The sequence below is a fragment of the Calidris pugnax genome, unplaced genomic scaffold (genome assembly GCF_001431845.1).
Source record: "Calidris pugnax isolate Ruff unplaced genomic scaffold, ASM143184v1 scaffold14, whole genome shotgun sequence".
NCBI classification, from domain to species: Eukaryota; Metazoa; Chordata; class Aves; order Charadriiformes; family Scolopacidae; genus Calidris; species Calidris pugnax.
The window spans coordinates 14295245-14314586 of record NW_015090793.1 but is presented as its reverse complement, the minus strand read 5'-3'; the positions used below and the strand labels follow the sequence as shown (position 1 = coordinate 14314586).

General features: G+C 43.7%; 1 protein-coding gene across 10 annotated transcripts in view; it reads right to left on the bottom strand.

Moving 5' to 3' along the window:
- Positions 1-19342, bottom strand: part of EXOC6B (exocyst complex component 6B) — a 311137-nt gene that overhangs the window by 63656 nt on the left and 228139 nt on the right. For all 10 annotated transcript variants that reach the window (XR_001411259.1, XM_014936006.1, XM_014936007.1 and 7 more), the window contains one exon: positions 9252-9325. Coding sequence is in view for 9 of the 10 variants with exons in the window: in XM_014936006.1 (XP_014791492.1) it covers positions 9252-9325 (74 nt within the window). In the remaining variant the exon portion in view is untranslated. The remainder of the gene's footprint in view (positions 1-9251; positions 9326-19342) is intronic.

Sequence of the window (19342 nt, the reverse complement as noted above, 5' to 3'; positions counted from 1 at the left end):
CACCGAGGTCCAGCTGACACGTTCCAGGGAGGCCCAGGAGCCGAGCCAAGCAACTCTTCACTTTCACAGCAGCAACAGGAGCTCTTGGGGGAAAAGAAAAACCCCATGTTGCACAAGGTGAAGCTAGGATGTCATAAAAGGCAGCTCCATAAAGGCTTCTTTATGAATGACTCTTCCTCACAAGCTCAAGAGTGACAGCTCCCAAGCATGCACAGATCGCCGGAGCGGATTTGGTTTCACAGGCGGGGATGTTGAGGTGAAGGGCAACCACCTCTGGCCCTCTCTATTCCCTGTCAATCCTGCCTCAATCAGCAGGTTAAAGGTGAAAGTGGGCCTTATAACTCCAGCGGTGTCTGTGTCCCCGGTTGGATGACTGTCTCACAGCCTCCTGCAATTAGAGGGCACAGCGGGGTGGGTGGAGATCTCCCCTCCCACCAGCATGGGCCAGCTCCTGCTGTTCATGCCCTGCGGCAGATGCCTGAAGTAACAGCAACCTGTTCCAGGGTGGACAGACCATTAGCAGCCAGAGCTGAGGGTGTTCAGGAGGACGCAGGGTCTACAGTTGAGTCTTAGAGGAATAAAATCCAACTAAAAGGTGTCCTCATTCTGGTGCAAGGTCTCCTTTTGCTGATGTTCTTCATGGAATCCTCTCTGAGTGGCTGCACTGTTTGTTTAACCATAAAATATACACGAAAACAAGAGAAAGTAATAATGAGTGATTGCATAATGTTTTACTGAATTGCTCTCAGCACACAACCTTGGAAAGAAAAATGTAATTTCTGTGTTAACTTCATCAGATGGACACAGCAGCATGGGGCACATGGAACTAAACCCCAGATCTACAGGTGGCCACAGCCCAAAAAGCCCAGCCATTCCCGAGCAAACCCCAAGGGTCAGCCTAAAACATAGATTAAGGTGAGAAAAGAATCTCTTGCCCCAGCATCTTCTGATTTCAGCATCTAAACAAGCCCAGTGCCCTGTTTACATGACACCTTGAGGAATTTAACACCCAAACATGAGGTAGAAAAGTCTATTTCTCGCTTTCAAATTCCTCATTTCCTCCCTTTATTTCCTTTGTCTAGCCTGAAAATCTCCCAATGAAAGAGGATTTGATTGTTTGTTTGTTTTTATTGTTCCAGTCTGTAAAGTGTCGACAGGCTCCACAATTTCAACTGCCATGCCCTAACGAAAGAAACCCAGGCAGTATTCTCCGCGTAAGAGAAGTGCTAACAGAATATGTTTGCACTATTGATTTTTTTTTTTGTTGTTGTTTGAAGGGTCTGGGGAGCATCCAGGCACTTTTAATTCCTCACCATGCCAAAACATCCTTCCTGGATCAAGAGTGATGGATTCTGACCGAGTGCAAGCAGCAGAATGAACTAGGGATCTGTGTGATTTTAATATAATTGAACTACAAAAGGCTATGTTTAAAGTAATACTAAGACTAGCTTAAACCCACCAAAGCAACAGAAATCAGAGTTAAGGCTCTAAATCTGCCCTGAGCTCATGCCTTTGTGTGTCTTTCCCTCTCCCCATCCCCTTTCTGCAAAGCACAGAAAGCAGCAGCTTGGATTTTCAGCACAAACTTTGAAGCATCTTTCCTTTGTGAGTCAGACAGTTAACACTGATTTAAAAATAAATAAACTACTTAATGTGCCCTTTTCAAATATTGTTGGTTTTGGGGCACTAAAAAAACCATACCCTGAGCCTAACAGGCCAGAAACACAGTGGTTTGGCCAAGACCCTGGAATGTCCTTCCTGGTGCACTGGGTTAGCCGCAAGCCTGGGGGATTCCTGCACGGCTCCCTGGGCAATGCTGGCCGACAATCCATGTCTGAACACATCTCCATTGTCATTTGCCTAAAGATGCATTGGAGTGGAGAAAAAATGCCTCCATCTGTCATACATGATGGGTCTCCAACATGAAGCACCTTTCCTGATGACTACTCTGGATAAGTTGAGCACCACCAGAGGTACTGGCTGCCTGAAAGAGCACACCCATGCATTGGTGTCCACCCTGACATTTAGGATGTTCAACCACAGTTTGCAAACCATCTCTTGCTACTTCTTAGACGTGTCATAAATGCTCTGGGACAGCTTTTAATCAAGATCCAAATGGTTTCCAGAAAAGAGAAAGCACTTTGCTCTGATGTTACCAATAGGGCTTAAAAAGGATGGTGCTAACATCAACATGGAAGGATCAGGTGATATTTAGAAATAAGGCAAAAAAGGTGCATCATTAAACATCTGAAGGGTTTTGTTTGTTAATACTGGAGACATGGGGTGGGAGACAGATGGATGGAGACACCTGAATACCTTGACTAATGGAAATCAAAAGGGCATTTGAAGCACAAGGGGTAACCTGAAAATAAGTCCCACATCCTCATGTGAAATCCATCTGTTGGGGGCCTCAGGCACACCTTGTTCACAGGCAAAACAAGTACCATGTTCTCACCACAGCAGGTTTCTAACCTGAACTGAAGAGTATGTCCAGTTCCACCTTCCAAAGCGTAAAAGACTGATACAAGTACCTGAATTTCATAAGGTTTTAAATGGGCGTTAATAAAGCTATGACTTTACACAAACTGTTACTTTCCACCAAGTGACTACAGCAAACATTTTCAAAGGTAATTTCATTCCAAATATGGATTTAGAAAACAAATCCAGGCACTATTTCTTGATAGAGAAAGCTAATGTACAAGTCTTTTTCTTTTTTTTTTTTTGGTTAACAAAATTACTGTATTATCCCATGCAAATAACTTTTCAGAGGAAACTCAGCATGATGCTGGAGTGGCCCAAACACCACTGAGGTCCACCATAAATTAACACCAGACTACAGCTCTGAAATTGGTTTCCTCAGGCAACCTGGCATTTAGAAAAACCAGCATAATTTGGGTCTATGGAAGTAGAGAGGTATGACAGAGGATTAAGGCGATATCATCTCCACTTCTGGGAAGCTGAGTTGGATATGGCTTCTGGATGCCTAGAAAACCATCTATCACATACATGATGTTAGGAAACAAAATACCACTTAATCAGCAGTAACGTGTTCAGCTGTAAGTCAGATGCATTTGACCTGGCTTTTCTGGTTTCCATCATCTGTTTAGAGTCTTCAGGTCTTCGTGTCTGCACAAACCCCAGCAAAATGGCCAGTTTTTAGTTGGCCTCTAGGCACGATCATAATGGACATAATTAATAATGGTGGATGCACTACCCATAAGATGCCAATCAGTGGAAGGAACCTGGAGAGTAGCAACAAAAGTAATTAACAGCCTGGAGATACAATCTTAACAGCAAAACCTATATTTAAGGGTAATGATAAAACTAGCTCAAACCCATCATTGCTGGGTAATTAAGAATTAAGGCTGCAACTGGAACATGTGTCTTCACACCTCTTGTTTCCTTAATGCACAAGAAGTTGACATTTGCAATGAAAGATTAATAGAATTCAGCGTTCTGCTCGATGCCGCCTGGGAGGCAGCTGTGGGCAGGGCATGCAGGACCACTCTCGAGAGCCAGCAAAGGGATTCAGATCACTGAGATCAAGAGAAGAATGCAGCAGAGGCCATGTAGCAACAGTTAAATAATTAAAGCAAGCACTATTAAGCAAGGACAGGATACAAGGCAAACACAAGAGTAAAGGGATACTGTTAAAAGGAGAGGGGAGAATGTAAGTTAACTGAGGTGTAAAATGTAAATGTTCCTGTGGTAAAAGTCCCCTTGCAAAGACCATTAAACACCGAAGATGACCAGAAACTAAAAGATACAAGAGTGCTTCTCAAAAGAGATAGTACATACATCCCCGATGCTGCAGCCTTTCCCAGAACAGTGCAACAGGCATTTGGGAGAACCAACCGAGTTGCGAGGCCAAAGATGGGCAAGGTAGTGGGCCAGTCTACAGAACAATTTAGGGATGGAAAATAGCAACTGGCAAAGGAAGTAGATGAGCTGAAACCCGTGAGTCACCTTTTCATCTCTGCTTTACTGCATCCAATGATTAATGCGGAAGCTACTCTGTCTGCAACTTCTCTTACAACAGAAACCTATGCTTCAAAGACACAAGCAAGTACATGTGAAGAGGGGACATCTTGCCAAGATAGTTAACTTAATTGACCCTCCCTCTAATACGATTTTCAACTTCTGTTGCATCTACCAGCAAAACAACTGGGGAAAAATAAGCCAAACGAGTTTCACACGTAGCGAGTCCCTCTCCATGCCACTGCACACTCATGGCACTGGCAGTCCCTCTCTCAGCAGGCTCAGGACCAGCTCCAAGGCTCACCCAGCATCTTGTTTTCACACTGCTCCTCAGATATTTCATTAGACTTTGCAGGGCAGAGAAACAACATTTAACTGCAAAATACAAAAACAAATTAAAAAAAAAAAAACCACAACTCGGGGCTTCCTGCCTTTCCTGCCTGGTGGGAATGAACTTGCATACTGTCCTGGGTGCTGCCTTGGAGCTCTTGGAAGGACTATCTCCACCTCTCAATTCTGGTAACAGAGAGGTGACCAGAGCCTTGCAGTGTCCTGTCAAGGCACCGACCTATGCAGTCGTGGCCCTTCAGCTTAAATTTGCAAGAGCTTCCCCTTGGCCACCATTCCTGGTGCTAGGTATGGAAGCCCTGGACCACATGGTAGCAGTAGGAGACAGGGCTACATCTCAGTTGATACAGACTCACCTTGCACAAGTCCAAGCCTCAAGTGCCTTTAAAGCAACAAATAACCAAGTTGGAGTTTTAAAAAACTTATCTATCATCTGATGCTTTGGTAAGAAGCTAAGCTGGATATCAATGAATGCCAGGATTACTGGATGTCTCAACATAACCTCACAGTTTGCTGTTCCCTACAACAGAGCAGATGGTTCCTTAAACCAACCATAGAACCAAGAAATCCAAGTTTCCCCCTATGTCTCTCTCAAGGTTGAGTCTAAGGGATGAGTTCACACTGCAGCTTTTCTCCTCTATCTTGGCTCAGAAAAATGTGTAGGTCTGTTACACCTTTGAAGCCCACCAACCAAGTATGGTCAAAATGGGCCAGAAGATTCAGAAATCACTGGAGGAAATTAGAATGGTCACAAAGATGAACAACTGCACATTTCATACAGCTAAAAGTTCCTGCCTAACTTTGCATTTCATCCTGTAAATGGAAAAAACATCTCTCCAGTACTTATGCAAACAATGCAGAAGAGATAGGAAACCTGTATGAAGGGAAGAACAGGGCACAGAGCAGGAATGGAAGGGAATTGTATTCCTGAGGGGAACACTGTTTTATTAAGCACCTGTATCGGGGTAAAATTAATGCTTGAGAGGGAGACCTCTCATTACTCAGTTGGCCGGCATCCATCATGAACCCACAATAACCACAACTGGCTTTCAAACACAGTAAAAAGATGGAAAAAAGTTTGCTATGGGACAAGTGGGAAGCAGTAGAGCTGCTCCACACCCAACGATAGCGCTTGCCTGTATTAACCTCGGGTCTGAAGGGTTGATGCTCAAATTCACAACCACTGTCAAGTTAGAACCATTAAGTAGAATAGAAAAAAGATGGAGCAGAAGAACGGATCCTCCCTTGTAGATATCTGTGCCTCCAAAAAGACAGCCTCCTCTTGCCTTTCTCTGAATCTCCCTCGATGCTGAGGTTTGCACTTGCAGAGGAAATTGAACACACAGGATTTATAATTCGCTGGACAGACAGAGAGGCCGAGAGTAAAGAGCTCTAATCCATCGAGGACGCTCCCTTGCTAGAGCCCAGAGTGAAATTCTTCGAGTGCTTTTCCTTGGCGAGCAGCCACGAGTGTCGATCTGGCTTCTAGGAGAGATCAGCATGGCTGTGGATTGCAGTGAGTTCACAGACAAACATAAAACCTTCCTCTTTAACTAACTTTCTTATAATAAACCCATGAAAATTAAAAGCTAAAACATTTCCAGCTGGCCAGAAGCTGCAGAGAGAACAGTGAACTTACTGCATGTGCAGGCGTGGGGCTGATTTGAAAGCCTCCCGGAGAACTTCAGTGCTATTCAGACATTCAACAGTATCTGGACAGAAGCGCCTAAGTCACTTTTAAAATAAAGATTCAGAAAACTTAATTTTTAGGCACCTTTCATATTTTAGCAAGGTTATTTATGGAATTAAATTTACTGCAGATTTTTACCATGTAGCACCAAGTGCATAAGAGCAAATTTGAAACCTTAAGGGGGAAAAGCAACAATTGCTTCCTTGTAAAGCCTTAAATATTTGAGTATCACTGTCAGATCCATGTTATAAAAGGGCTTTTACAGAAGGATTTGAGATGTGACTTGTTTTACTTTGTCACTTCATCAAAGGCATTTATGGAATTAGAATTATCCCAGGATGGGAAGAAAAGTAACTTTTTAACTTACTGTCTACTCTGAATAGCAATTTTGATTATCTGGCCTGACTCTTTTTCCTCTTTACCATAGGGTGATGGAATTGCTTCCAATTTCCATAAGTGCAAGGAAAAAATCAGGCTTTCTATGTACAGAGGGATCTTACACTTGGGTCTGCTGCACTGAACAAGGAGGAACTCTGACACTCCTAGACAATGACATTTTTACAGGGTTTATTTTCCACTACAAGGATCTGTATTCAAGCACAAACCAAATCATTAGATTCTTCTACCATTTTATATTTTATTGTACTAAGAATTAATTTTGGTCATTCCCTTAAACTTAATCATCCCACATTACTTTGAAGTTCTCCTCTCATCTACAATTGCTCTGTGACAGCTAGTACTGAAATATACTTACTCAGTGTGATTTACTCAGTCATTTTCCTCTCTACACAACCAAGCCAGACTGTTTCCACCTGCCTGTGCAAAGCCACACAAATTGACAGGACAGCTCCACGGTAAGTATAAACCTACCTGAAATATAAGCCTGAAATTACTTTTAACATTTTGAGAAGTCTGTCTGGATTTCAGGTTGGAAACACCTTTTCATGGGCTACGCTGGTGTTCCTTCCAAGGTGAAGGAAAACAGACACAAACACTTTCAGGTGGTATCTTTTCCCCAGTCACAGCTTGAAGTCAGTATTCTGTCAAAATTTAGCCGCTTAAAAGACAAAGAACGCAATGTCCAAAACCCACAAATTAAAAACAAGTCGAAGAACAAATTAAAGACCTCTCTCTGCTGTACCTTCATCCATCCACCCCCCTTCCAGCTATCCCCTGCTTCCAGGCCCTCCAGCTGTAGCTGCAGTCCTACAAGAAACTCCACAGTGGTGGGAGCACTGGAGCTGTGACAGCCCCAAAGCTGCCAACAGAACTCCACACAGATGGACTTTGGCAACACATTACATGTCATGGGCTTAGATCATCGATAGGATCAAGGGAGCTGGGAAGTATCTCGTATCTTTGCACATTATTGCCAACCTCAATAAGCCAGTGACAGGTGGATTCTTCTCTACCTGGAGCAATGACATGTTGTCTATTACCTGTACAGTATGTGGCATCAACAAGCATCCCTGTTATCCAGAAGATGATCTAAGACTGCCTGTCCTCACCTCAAACTCACGAGGCCACAGCACCTACACTTTCTCCTTGCAACATTCAGAAAAGCTATTATTTTTAAATGCAAGAAAAAAAGGTGGGACTACTTTCCAAAAGAAAGAAGAAAATGCTTTGTACAGAGAAGAACATTTGACAGAGGAAGAACACTTGTAGAGGGCTACTGTTCAGCTTTTTCCCCACCCGAGTTGAATTCATTTGGCTGCGTTTTCCACGTATGAACCATATAAACATTTCACTGCTAATGCACTGGCTCAGACCAGCTGAACCTCACTGAGCATTTTTAAGGCATTTCATTCTTCAAACAGCCACAGCTTTCCTCTTCAAAATCCCTGCATTCAAGCCTTCATGCTTGGAAAAGGACCAAAGACTCCACATTTCCTTAGACCCAGGAGGCTGCGAGCGTGTTGCGTACAGCAGTCAATAAAGTGCCAAGAAGCTAATGAAGATAAAAGTGTCAACATGTAGCAGTGATACCTTTCCCATGTAGCTATTCTGACCATTTTACAAACAAATTTGGCAATTACTGGCAGGTCCAAGTCTGAAAAAGAAACACGCGGCATCTCAACGCTATTAAACTTATTCCTGCTCTGCAGAAGTGTCATGACAGATTCCTCCCTGCACATCAACTGGATTCAGAGAAGTTCTCAAACCTTTACGGGTTAAAAGCGGCTCCAGCATGAAACAGAGTCCCAGTGGTAAGGAGATCATCGATACAAGGGATTATGCAGATTTAAGAAATACCCTCGGCACCCGAAAGTTTTCAGAATGCAAACTACGTCAACCCTGAAAACAAGAGGCACTGCATCATGATGGCAGGAGGGACAAAGCCAGGGGGGTTTAACAGACAAAAAAAGATTGTTTTAATAGGAGAGAAGCATCAGTCATTGAGTCTTACTTCATTCAGACTTTCTATCCAACTCATCCATCTTCGGTGCCAAGAGATGACAGGACCACCTCACTTTTTCCCCCCAGCCTAGTATATCAATAATGCCTATTTCTACCCCAAACAAATGACTCGCTAGAATGGCCCTTTTCCCTAAATTGGCTTGCCAAGCCCCACAAATGCCTCAGTACCTGCTATGGTCAACTTGGCTCTAACGGGGCCCCCTCGAGAGGTGGGCATTGATGGGTGGAGCCTTCCCCAATCATCTTCCCCAACAGCCACTTTGTCATTCATGGCTGGGGACCATCTGCGGAAGAGGGGACTGGGAAGGGAGTTGCTGAGCCAAAGACGGACACAAACGGGCGCGCACACAGGCATACCCTCCCCACACAAGCCCGAATGCAAATTCCTTCACCCTCGCAAAATGTCTCTGTGGGCATTATCTGTGAACAAAAGTCCTCGAGGCGGGCGGTCTCTGCATCACTGCTCTCTCTGTTAGCACCACCTGCTTGGCGTCAGCTGGGAGAGTCGAGGAGTTATCTTTTTGCCACATCTGCCGAAGCCAACAGAAGCACAATGGACCCCATCGGCCAGGGTCAGGCATGGCTTTCTTTCTCGCCCCCGTACCACCAGCCCTTTTCACCTCCACCATCTCCAGGACCCCGAAGCACTCAATAAGGAGGTGGCTTCGAGCGCAGGGAGGAGGAGGGGGGGAAATATAGGTCTCTGGCGTAAATCACCGACGCCGTTTCCCCTCCTCTCCTTTTCCTTAAGACCTGATGGTCTTCAGTCACACATCTTAAAAGAAAAACAAAAAACAAAAACACAAAGACTTACTTGTCTCAAGTCGATGAAGGCCAACTGCAGCGTGTCCCCTTGGAACCCAGGCACTGGGCCGGATCTGGCAAACTCTGTGGGAAAGAAAAGAGGATAAAAAGCGCCTTTAACTAACCATGGACAGGGAGATTGGCAGACGGATGACAGGGAAGACAAGAGAGGCTGGGGGAGAGGAGGACCGCGCTTCTAAGGAGTCATGTCTCCCTCCCTTCAGCGTCTTTGTTCGCCCTTCAAAATTCGTGTCATCAAAACACCATTAATTCCACCGTCCTGACAGCAAGGAAACTGTACTAATTCGACCTGAAATTTATTCCCATGAGCCGTACTGGGCTTCAGAGTATTTGTTTTGTGAATGGACAAACAACTCGCCGAGAAGAAGGGGGGGATGGGGGTGGAAAAGTTTTTCCTCTCAACACAATAAAATCTTCAGCTGTGAAACTCCTTTCAGTTCCGAAAGCTATTTATATTTTAGGGCGCTGAAGGAATTTTCTAATTTCACGCCTGTCACCAGGCTCCATAAGCATTCATCAAAAAAATATGCCCAGCCACATCATTAATTATTCGGGAGCAGATTATTTGCATTATCTGGTATGGCGCGCTATTGCCAGTGTACAGTCACCCCAAATGGGAAGAATCGCGGCCATTATGTGGCGTATTTATTTATGTTGGATGAAGACATCTGACAACTGAATAACATTGGCTTCTAAAGTGAAGAGAATATTTCCAAGGCCACATTTACCTCCTTCCAGTGTAATCTGGCCAAAAATTTCATACTTCAGTTGTTTATTTTTCTTCTAATCCATTATTTAAACCAAGTCCAAAACCACTGAGGGGGACTTGAGTGAATCCGCGTTAGATTAGGTCTTCCATGTCATTTAACAGCTTTTACTCGGTAGCGCTCATGAAGCCAACAACTGCGCATACTCAAATGTGCCTTTCGAAGATAACGCCTCAGGTTCATTTTGCCCAATTTCACTTAATTGTCACCCTCTTTAGCTACACAAGTAACAGCTTTATCTCTGCTCTCTGTGCAACTTTTCGTCACTGAGGGTCCTAATTTGTGAAGCCACAACTCAACATCATGAAAGACTCAAGAGGGAGCTTCTGCCTCTGGCTGAATCTCGTTGCTCCTGTAGACACTGAAGATGCTGAAACAAAATGTTTTCTTGAGATGCAACTGAGTGTGATGATAGAAAGGAAGAAGGGAGAGAAAACATACATGAACCGACAGACTTTTAAGTTATGTATCATTATCACCCAACTATTTTGTTTTTTACCATACAAGAACCCCAAAAAAACTTCTGCATCTCCACAAAGCTTAGGACAAAGGATTGCTCAGCAAAAACCAAGGATGACTTTGCCTTCTGTCTCCATGACTGCAGAGACGTAGGAGGACAAAGCCTGTTTTGTCCTTAAACGCTAAGCAGAGTCATCTCATGCCAGGTGGTCTTCTCCTTGAATGCTTCTCCTTCCAAAAGTTATCTTATTTTCAAGTGCATGCCACAAGAAAGAAAACAAATCATCACAGTCCTATTTTGAAGGAATTCCTATAGCAGCCCAGTCACTTGAGCAGTCCCCACGGCTCTAACTAGGACAGACTAATGAATTAGACACTGGGACTCGGCCCTATTCCTCAACTGCCTTATTTCTGGAAACCAAAGAGGGGTTATTTGTCAGCTTTCTTGCTCCATCTTCCATTAAAATCTTGAAATAGAGAACATCCTTCAGTACAGACACAGGTACCTCCAGGGGCACAGTGGCCAGTTTTAAGACTTCCATGGCTTTGCCTTTTAATATTTTCAGATGTCAGAAGAGCTCTAAGATTGAAACAATCACTGATCTTTGCAGTGATCACTCAAGTGACAACTCCTGCAGAACAATAGCAAACATGGCTGTAAAACCATTATTTTTATCCAACGTTACTACTAGAAATGAATAATAAAAAATAAAAATAGAAAGTATGTATATGACTCTTCATATTTAGATTTTGGATAGGAAAAACATAAATCAAATCCAGGAGAAACCATCCATCATTGTGCCTATGGATTTTGCCACGTTTGCACAGGACGGGACTGGACAGAGATAGGACCTGCTCATCTTCCAGCCAGCCAGCTTCACTGACCAACACTGCAATATTCGGATTGCAAATAGTACAAAGAGAATTTATATTTAACCCTCAAAAACCTTTTTAATTAATTCTAGCTGTAAAGGCATTTTAATGTACATTTGCTATAAATTTTGACTGTAGCTTGCCTGTGCCAGCATACACACACAAAGGAAGACTAACACAAGCTTTCTGACTGATCTGCAAGGCATAAATCATCTTTACACATTCACTGTACACCCCACTGTCTCATATGGAAAAATTATCCAAAAAGCCACGTCAATACTAAAACACCCCCACTTTGGAAAAGCACGTACCTGAGAAGCTAAAAACTTTGAGACACCAGAAACAGTGTTTGAGCATCCTCTCGAGGGTTGAAACTGCCCTGGGCAGCTCAATGTCGCAGGTTGAGGTACCCAACTGGCTGAACGGCTATGTCCTATCCTCTAAAGATGGGGTCACATCATGTTACTAATTATATTTGGAGAAACACTGGAAAGCAGAAACCCTGAAAGGACTGCAATGAAAGAAAATTTCTATTTTTGATTTAAGGGCTTTGCAGCTGCTAGATATCTATTTGGAAGCACAGATGGAGTTGTGAAATTTAGGATCTTCCCAAAACCATGAATTTCAAATTCTCATGAGAAAATGCCTGTGACTGGCTCTTGAATGTTTTCACAAGACTCGTGAATTTATCACTACTGTCATCTTCTCATGAGCAACCCAAGACAGATTTCATCCCAAGACATGGTTGCTAGTTAGGAGCTCACCTTTAACCATCTCTTACTAAGGAACCATATGAGAGGAAGGCTGTGAGTGAGTTACAGAGTGACACCGCGCTGTAACACTGCACAGCACAACAACGGTAGCACATTGAACCAACATTTGCTTGAACAGTAATTCTCATCAATACAACAGATTGCAGGCTTTATTGCATTAACAATGCAATTGACATTCAAGAAGTGAAATGGCGTGTGAGATCATATTATTTGTATTACGGAAGAAACGAGAGCGAGAATACAGCTCAGATGCCAGAAGAAAGCTGCTACAGCACTTGGCTGTAAGGAGCCTGAAGAAGAATGAATGCAATGCTTCACCCCATGGTTGTTATAAAAATAGCCGTACCTTCTGTAATCGTAGGTCACATTTTACATACCAATGCCACAAACCCATTTTGAAGGAGGAATGAACAAAGTCTTAAAGAAAAAAAGAAACAAAGAGGAGAACAGAGCTTTAGAGGAAAGACACAGCCAGTTCTTCTTGGTTTTAATCTCTTCAACCAGATTTCAGGATAATTTTCTCGGAACAACCAAGCACAGTGCTGGCCTCAGTACTGTCGGATTCATTTATTGTACTGTCTCCACTACCAAGGCAAGTGGCAAACATAGCAAGCCACCTACAGTACAGCCCCTTGAGCAGAAAATCACAAGAGAATAGAGCAGATCAGTATGCGGCTGTTTGTACAAAGCATTTAGCCAGGCTAAAGGTTTGAGAGACTTGTGTTCAGGCCAAAAAAGTAATGTCTTTGCAAGGTCTACAGGCTTGGGCCACCCAGGGCAGGTCACAGGGGGACTCTAACCTCTCTTCCAAAACATTTCACCAATGAAAGAATCAAGGAACAGGAACCGTTAAGCCCTTCACAATGAACAAAGAATAAAGAGTTCAAACGTACACCAGAAAAGAGACATCCACTGTAAATTAATTATACAGAACAGGGGAATCTCTTTTTGTATACTCTACACGGCTACGCACAGAGGGACAGAGTCTTACATGTATTGTAAGGTTCAAATAAACACAGCTGGCGACTTCATTCCTCAAAAACATGATTTTGAGGCTAAGATTTTCTCTGAATTACATGATACCACCAGAATTTATGATGGCAGACCTGTGGGATTGAGGTTACAGCAGCTCCTGGTGAGGAGAACCTGGACAATCTGCTTAATCTTGCTCATCAGTCACGAACAAGATCTTGTATTTGGGGAAACAGCCATCTTAGCATTCCTCAATGAAGAACACAGGTCTCAAAGTCATCTGTCTTAGACAAACCCTTGGAAGACTATCTTAGAAAAGCCAAGCAGTGGGGCCTCTTGCACCTTACCCAGAGGCACAAAATGACACCTTGATGATACCTGAGCTGAAGAAGAAATCTTTGTGTGGACTTTGGAGAAGCTCACAAAAGAAAAAAGGTAAGAAATGATGGGTTGGAATTGAGGCAAGAGGGACAGAGAGAAGATCTCAATTTTCATATTAAGTTTATACTTCACCCACACCATTCCCACACAGCTCTGCTTTGAAGCTGTTCCCTATTAAAGGCAAAATTACCAAAGCTCATCCCCATCTGGGGAATTCTAGAGAGCTGAGGGAGAGGCAGGAGTTATCCAAAATATAAAAAATTGAATCAGATTACATAAAAATTTCTACCTCTCTCTGTCATTTGTTCCTTTATGAAACAAAGATGAGCCTGGGGTCCTGTTATTGCGTAGGGATGAATGGACCCTGGGGCCATGATTGTCTGCAGACAGGGCTGAGAAGCATCCACAGCCCCAGGGAGAAAGTCCTCACTGATGGACCACTAGGTATTTCCAAGTAGAAGAAAAGGAAGCTCTTCAGAATGAGTTCTACAAGATGTATGCCAAGAAATTTGGTCCCTGACAATTTGTAGGAAGGGTCTACAGAATCAAGTTACAGATCTATGCAGGCTACCAGACCCAAAACCCAGGATGTACAGTGGATGTCTCACAGGACATGTGAAGGTCTCATCTCCACTAAAATACTAATACTAGGAAAAGTGGAATGTGCACATCTCACCATTAGCGTGTGTCCATGATGGGTGGGAAAGGGAAAGGGGGTGCAGGGCTGAGGAACTGTGCACTGTTAAATTTGTTTAAACAAAATCAGATGTGGACAGAGGCTTCTTCTCAGACTTGCAAAAGAATAGAAAAACGGGTAAATAAGTATCAGCGGGTACCCTAGTAACAAAGGAGAACACAGGAAGGTGTTGGAGATGGAGGATATCTAAAATGTTGTAGCAGACAGCAGAAGTTGAAGACAAGCAGACAGAGGCTGAGATAACACTTAGCAAGAGGTTTACAAAGGAGACAGGAGAATGAAAACAGAAAGAGAAACACTAACACTACAACAGTGAAGGAGATCAGGTGATAGATTATGGGACATAATATTTTGCAAATATAAGGCAAAAACCAGATGATGGTTAGAGATGGCAGAGGCAAACAGAAGGTCTTAGTTTAGAGGCAATGTAAAAGGGAGAGAAGTTAATTTCTTTTGACATCATGCAAACTGCCAAGATTTGCCCAAGTCAGACTTGCAAAGACCACTTAAGTACTATGCTAAAGTAGACAGTGTTGTCCAAACACATCCTATCAGCATCTAAACAAAAAGGACACGTTTTTGATAGCTCACTGATGGGGAGTCATGTGCTTCTCCTCTGTGCATATTTACACGCACCAATTCACCAGGCATCACATCCTTTGCTGCTGTGAGTACTTTGCAACCTCTAAGAAAGGTCAGCTGAGGGAAATGAAGGAAGCTCTAAATTAATTAATGATATGCCAAGGGGAACAAATTCAGAGAGAAATAAGGGAGGATAAATCTAAGTGTAGGAAAGTGGCAGAGCTGTGGACCAGAGGCTTCCACTTCCATGCCCTCTGTCACTTGGCACACCAACAATTTACCCTTCCCATTTCAGAAAGCACATACAGCAGTGCTTGGAAGGCAGCTCTGCCGTCAATACAAATCAACCCACTCCATTTTAACAGCAGGAAAATACAAACTTTTGGTTCCTAATGAGGGCTGAGTTTTGACAGGTGAAGAGGTGGGAAGGAAGCGATCCATTTCTTTCGCTCTCTGAGGGAAAAGTGCAGGTCACTGGTTTATGAGCAACAGGCAGACCTGGGCAAAGCACTGACCATCAGAGGGTCTGCAAGCTCACAGGCACGAGCTGAACTACGTGCTTGTATGGGCAGCCGGATCTGCTTGCTCTGCAACATAAAGATGTTCTTTCAAGCCATCCATGCAGGCAGCTCATGCAAACTGTACTCAACCTTAGGACAGTCTAGACACCAGTGGCACTTTAATCAACTGGTAGCAGCTTTCTAAGCTGCCAAAATCCATGATTCAGCTCCTTCATGTGCCTGTACCCTAAATACAGCCACACACTCTCGAAGCCTAGCACCCTTTTGCCAGAATTGTTTTTTTCTTGCTGCTCAGCCCCACTCCAGGTTGTGATGTTCCAGGATGCAGTACCAATGCATGACCCCAGGACAGTCCTATGGAGGAAACTCAAAGGAAGGAGCTGTGTTTACTCCTGACACACACAACAAAGCGTTATCAAGTGCTACAATGAGCTGCATGCAATTTGGGCAAGAAAAATCATGCTGCGGGGAAGAAAAGCAGCCTTGCCATGCAGCAGATCATCCCCAGATCAAGCTGTGGAGTCTGTGAGGCTTTGTCTCAGACCTCCCAGCAGCAGGAGGCAGAGGAAGGGCAGTCCAGCCAGAGGTGAAGGAGCTGTGCTGCAGCGAGTGCCCCGGGGCACGGCAGGCACTGAAGCCAGCACAGGGGGAAGATGGCCAATTTTCCCAGCGAGGCTTGGCTCTGAAACCAAGGTTGGAAACCCCTGGCTTAGAGGACACTGCCTTCAGGCACTGCAAGGCAAGTGGCAAACTAACCCACTACCTGGTGTGCCTCTTCCTTGCTCCTCCATCAGCTTCTTCTGCCATCCATGTACTATCATTAACCACCGTCATCCCAGCCTGCAACTTCTACAACCCCCATATTGCAGCATGAGGAGTTCCTACCAGCCATCTAACGACAGCCACAGTCCTTTCACACCATCACAACCCAGGGCACACACAATGTAGCTTTGCCCTTCATCATGAGCTACTACAGGTCCTCCTCCCTTACTCTCACCATGGGGAAGGAGCTCACACACAAATGGCTGCCACCAACTTAGCCAGCACAGAACCACCACCAGCTGCAGAAACACAACCCTAAGCATGAGCCCTGTGTCTCAGGAGGATCTGTAGCTTTAATTTCTTTTAAACCTGTATCTTTACTTTTTAACCATACATCTGAGTGGCATGGAGAGGCACTTGACTGATGCTGTGAGCCACTAATAAAATTTAAAAAAAAAAAAAAAGTCTGCTCAAACCTTTCCCTCGCCTCATTGCAACGTCCCCTTTCCTCCCCAAAAATACGAGTTTTTGCTGGTGCGTTGCAGCAGGATTGATACCAGCAAGCACACAGTGCAATAACCTAAAATCAGGGAGTTTGTCCTCAAAAACGCAGCGCTCACCTCTAGTGCCGCGCGTGCTAATCCCTGCTGGGTTGCAGGTTGGAGGAACATCAGGCAGTGGTTTGCATGGTGCAAACAGCCCGCGCTGGAGGGAGAGGAGTCCTCTGGCGTGCTGGGCAAACCCTGGTGTCTCACACCAATAATGGGATTTCCGCGTGAGAAAGTCCTCAGAGCCAGATAACGCGGCCAAGAAGGAGGTGGTGAATGGCTGCACCGGGACCCGTATCGGCACATTTTGGCACGCTTGCACGTTGGGCTGGAGGATTCCTCAAACCAGCAGAGACATCTGTGTTTCTTACTGCCTGCCCCCAGGAGTGGGCTGACCAAAAATTGGGAGTTGAATGAAATTTTAAATATAATTTTTACGGCACTTTTAATTTCTCATAAAGCAGCAGTTAAAAGACTTTAGAGATTATGGAACTGCTTATTTTATGATCTAAGTATTGTAAAAACAATCTGCCTCAACCACTGCTGGAACTGGTTACGTAGATGGGAAACACTTTTGTAGGAGCAAGAACAGCCCGTTTTCTTTTTGCTTTTTCGGTTGTAATCTCCACATCAGGGTTGTTGCATTTGATTCCCACTAACTTTGAGGTATAAGAGATATGGAAAAAAAAATATATATACCAGCACCAGGAGACCCAAAAAAGAGCAGAGCAGGGAACTGGATTACAAGGCACAAAGCAATTACAAAATGCACATTGTGTGTGCTGTTAAATCGTGGGTTACAGACGTATTCTGGAAGACAGCAAACCCATTTTAAAAAGCAAATTCCCGTTCTGAAAAAAGCATCACCTCCTCTATTTACAGGTTCACAGAAACATTTGTGTTAGGTATTTATTTTTCCTCACCAGAGTTGGTTTTTTGTTTTTTTTTTTCTCTTTTCAAGTTGGCTTGTTGGGCTGGAGCCAGAACTCACTCCTAAATTGAGACATAATTAGACGTGTCCTACTGTGTCTTTCTGGGCAATTCGTTTAACCTCTATGCCTTATTTCATTCCAGGTTTAAATAAAGAGGTGAGAGAATCTCTCTTGACTGCATAAAAAAAGAGCTATGTAAAACCAAGCAATAAGAACAAGAATTAGAACTAATACCTGGCCTGCAAGAGACATTTTAAAAATGACTTTTGCCCTTCCCAGGATGTCAGCCGTGCCTCCATGCACACACATCACTGTAAAGCTGCACCAAAAGACTTTCAAACCTCTAACCTTCCAAATCTTGGGAAGCAGTTTTTTTGCTGAGAAAAGAAGAGGACATCCACCTTGACATGCAGGACCCGTGCCCTACGTCTCCTTGAGGGCTTTTGTCCAGCCAGAGGATCCAGCACTGCAGTTTCACCAGGGGGATAATGCCACAGGAAAATAGCTCACATTTTTCCCAGGTTTCTCACATCACAGCCAGACTAATAGGATTTTTACAACCTTGAAGCTCTACTCTTTCTTGCTTCTTTCACACCAAAAATGCTGCTGACGTATAAGGGACTATTCGTAAGACACATGCAAGATTTGGTTCTTAACAGTTATTTAATTTACTATTTCTCCTCAGTCCTTCAAAAGCTTTCTTTTTGAAGGTCATAAAATTAATAAACTGTATATTCAGTACTTTGAACATGCAAAACAAGCACGTTTCAAGGGAGGGAGCATTTATAGTGCAGGTAAGGGATCCCACCACAACCTTGTGCTTCTCCCGAGCACCATCGGACTTGCACACGCCTGGCGTGAAACCTCAGCCTCATGCAGCCATTCCCTTTTTATGCTGATAGGACAGGAAATTGTTTATAAATCAGGAATATTTTATGAACCCACAAGTCTGGAGAATTAATTTACTGGTGTCTTTTTTTAAGCCTAAACTGTCGTCTCTTTCATCTCTACAATTGTTACACATTGTGTATATAAACACATTTTGTTGTAATGTGCATTATATCTACTCTGATATAAAGCAAATTATCTACCCCACCTTCAAACCATGCTTAATAAACAACTAAGTCCTTCCATTAATTTGCCTCATCACTCTCTTAACCAGCTTCTATCTTTGGCATTCACAAAAGACTTAAACAAAAGCCTAATAAACTCCAGGACTGAACTCTGAAGCCCTGTTCTCACATCACAGAACTCACTGGAAGTGCTCCGAACAGCTATAAAGTCCTATTTTAATTTGATAAGGACATGATAAACCTGCTAAACTAGGTAACACTTGGAGGTCTGGAGGCAGAAGCATAAAGTCAAATATGCAATTGGTATAATGAGGATGCTGAGATTTGCACCTGCACTTTCAGGTAAAAGATAAAAAAAACCCAACCAAACAAAACCCTTGCAAATTGAAACAAGTTCACTCTCGGGATTGTTTTTGCCTGACTTTAAAATCTTCAGGCATGCACTGCTTCTCAAAAACAGAACTAAAATTATCCCTGGTGTCAGCAAAGCCACCAGACAATCCCACAGGGACAAGGGAACAAATTTTTGCTGCCGAATAGGAAGAAAAAGACTTTGTCTGGGTTTACCCTTCTTGGGGTTGACAGTGATGGATAGGAAGGTTACAGCACTGGCATCCATCTCCATTTCCCTGCCCGTGATGGCACCTTGGGCTGGGCGGAGTGGGTCACCTGCCCTGCTGCTCAGGTTGGCGTCACCTGCTCTTGAATGTCTGAGTGCTCCTGGTTGTATCTCACAAAAC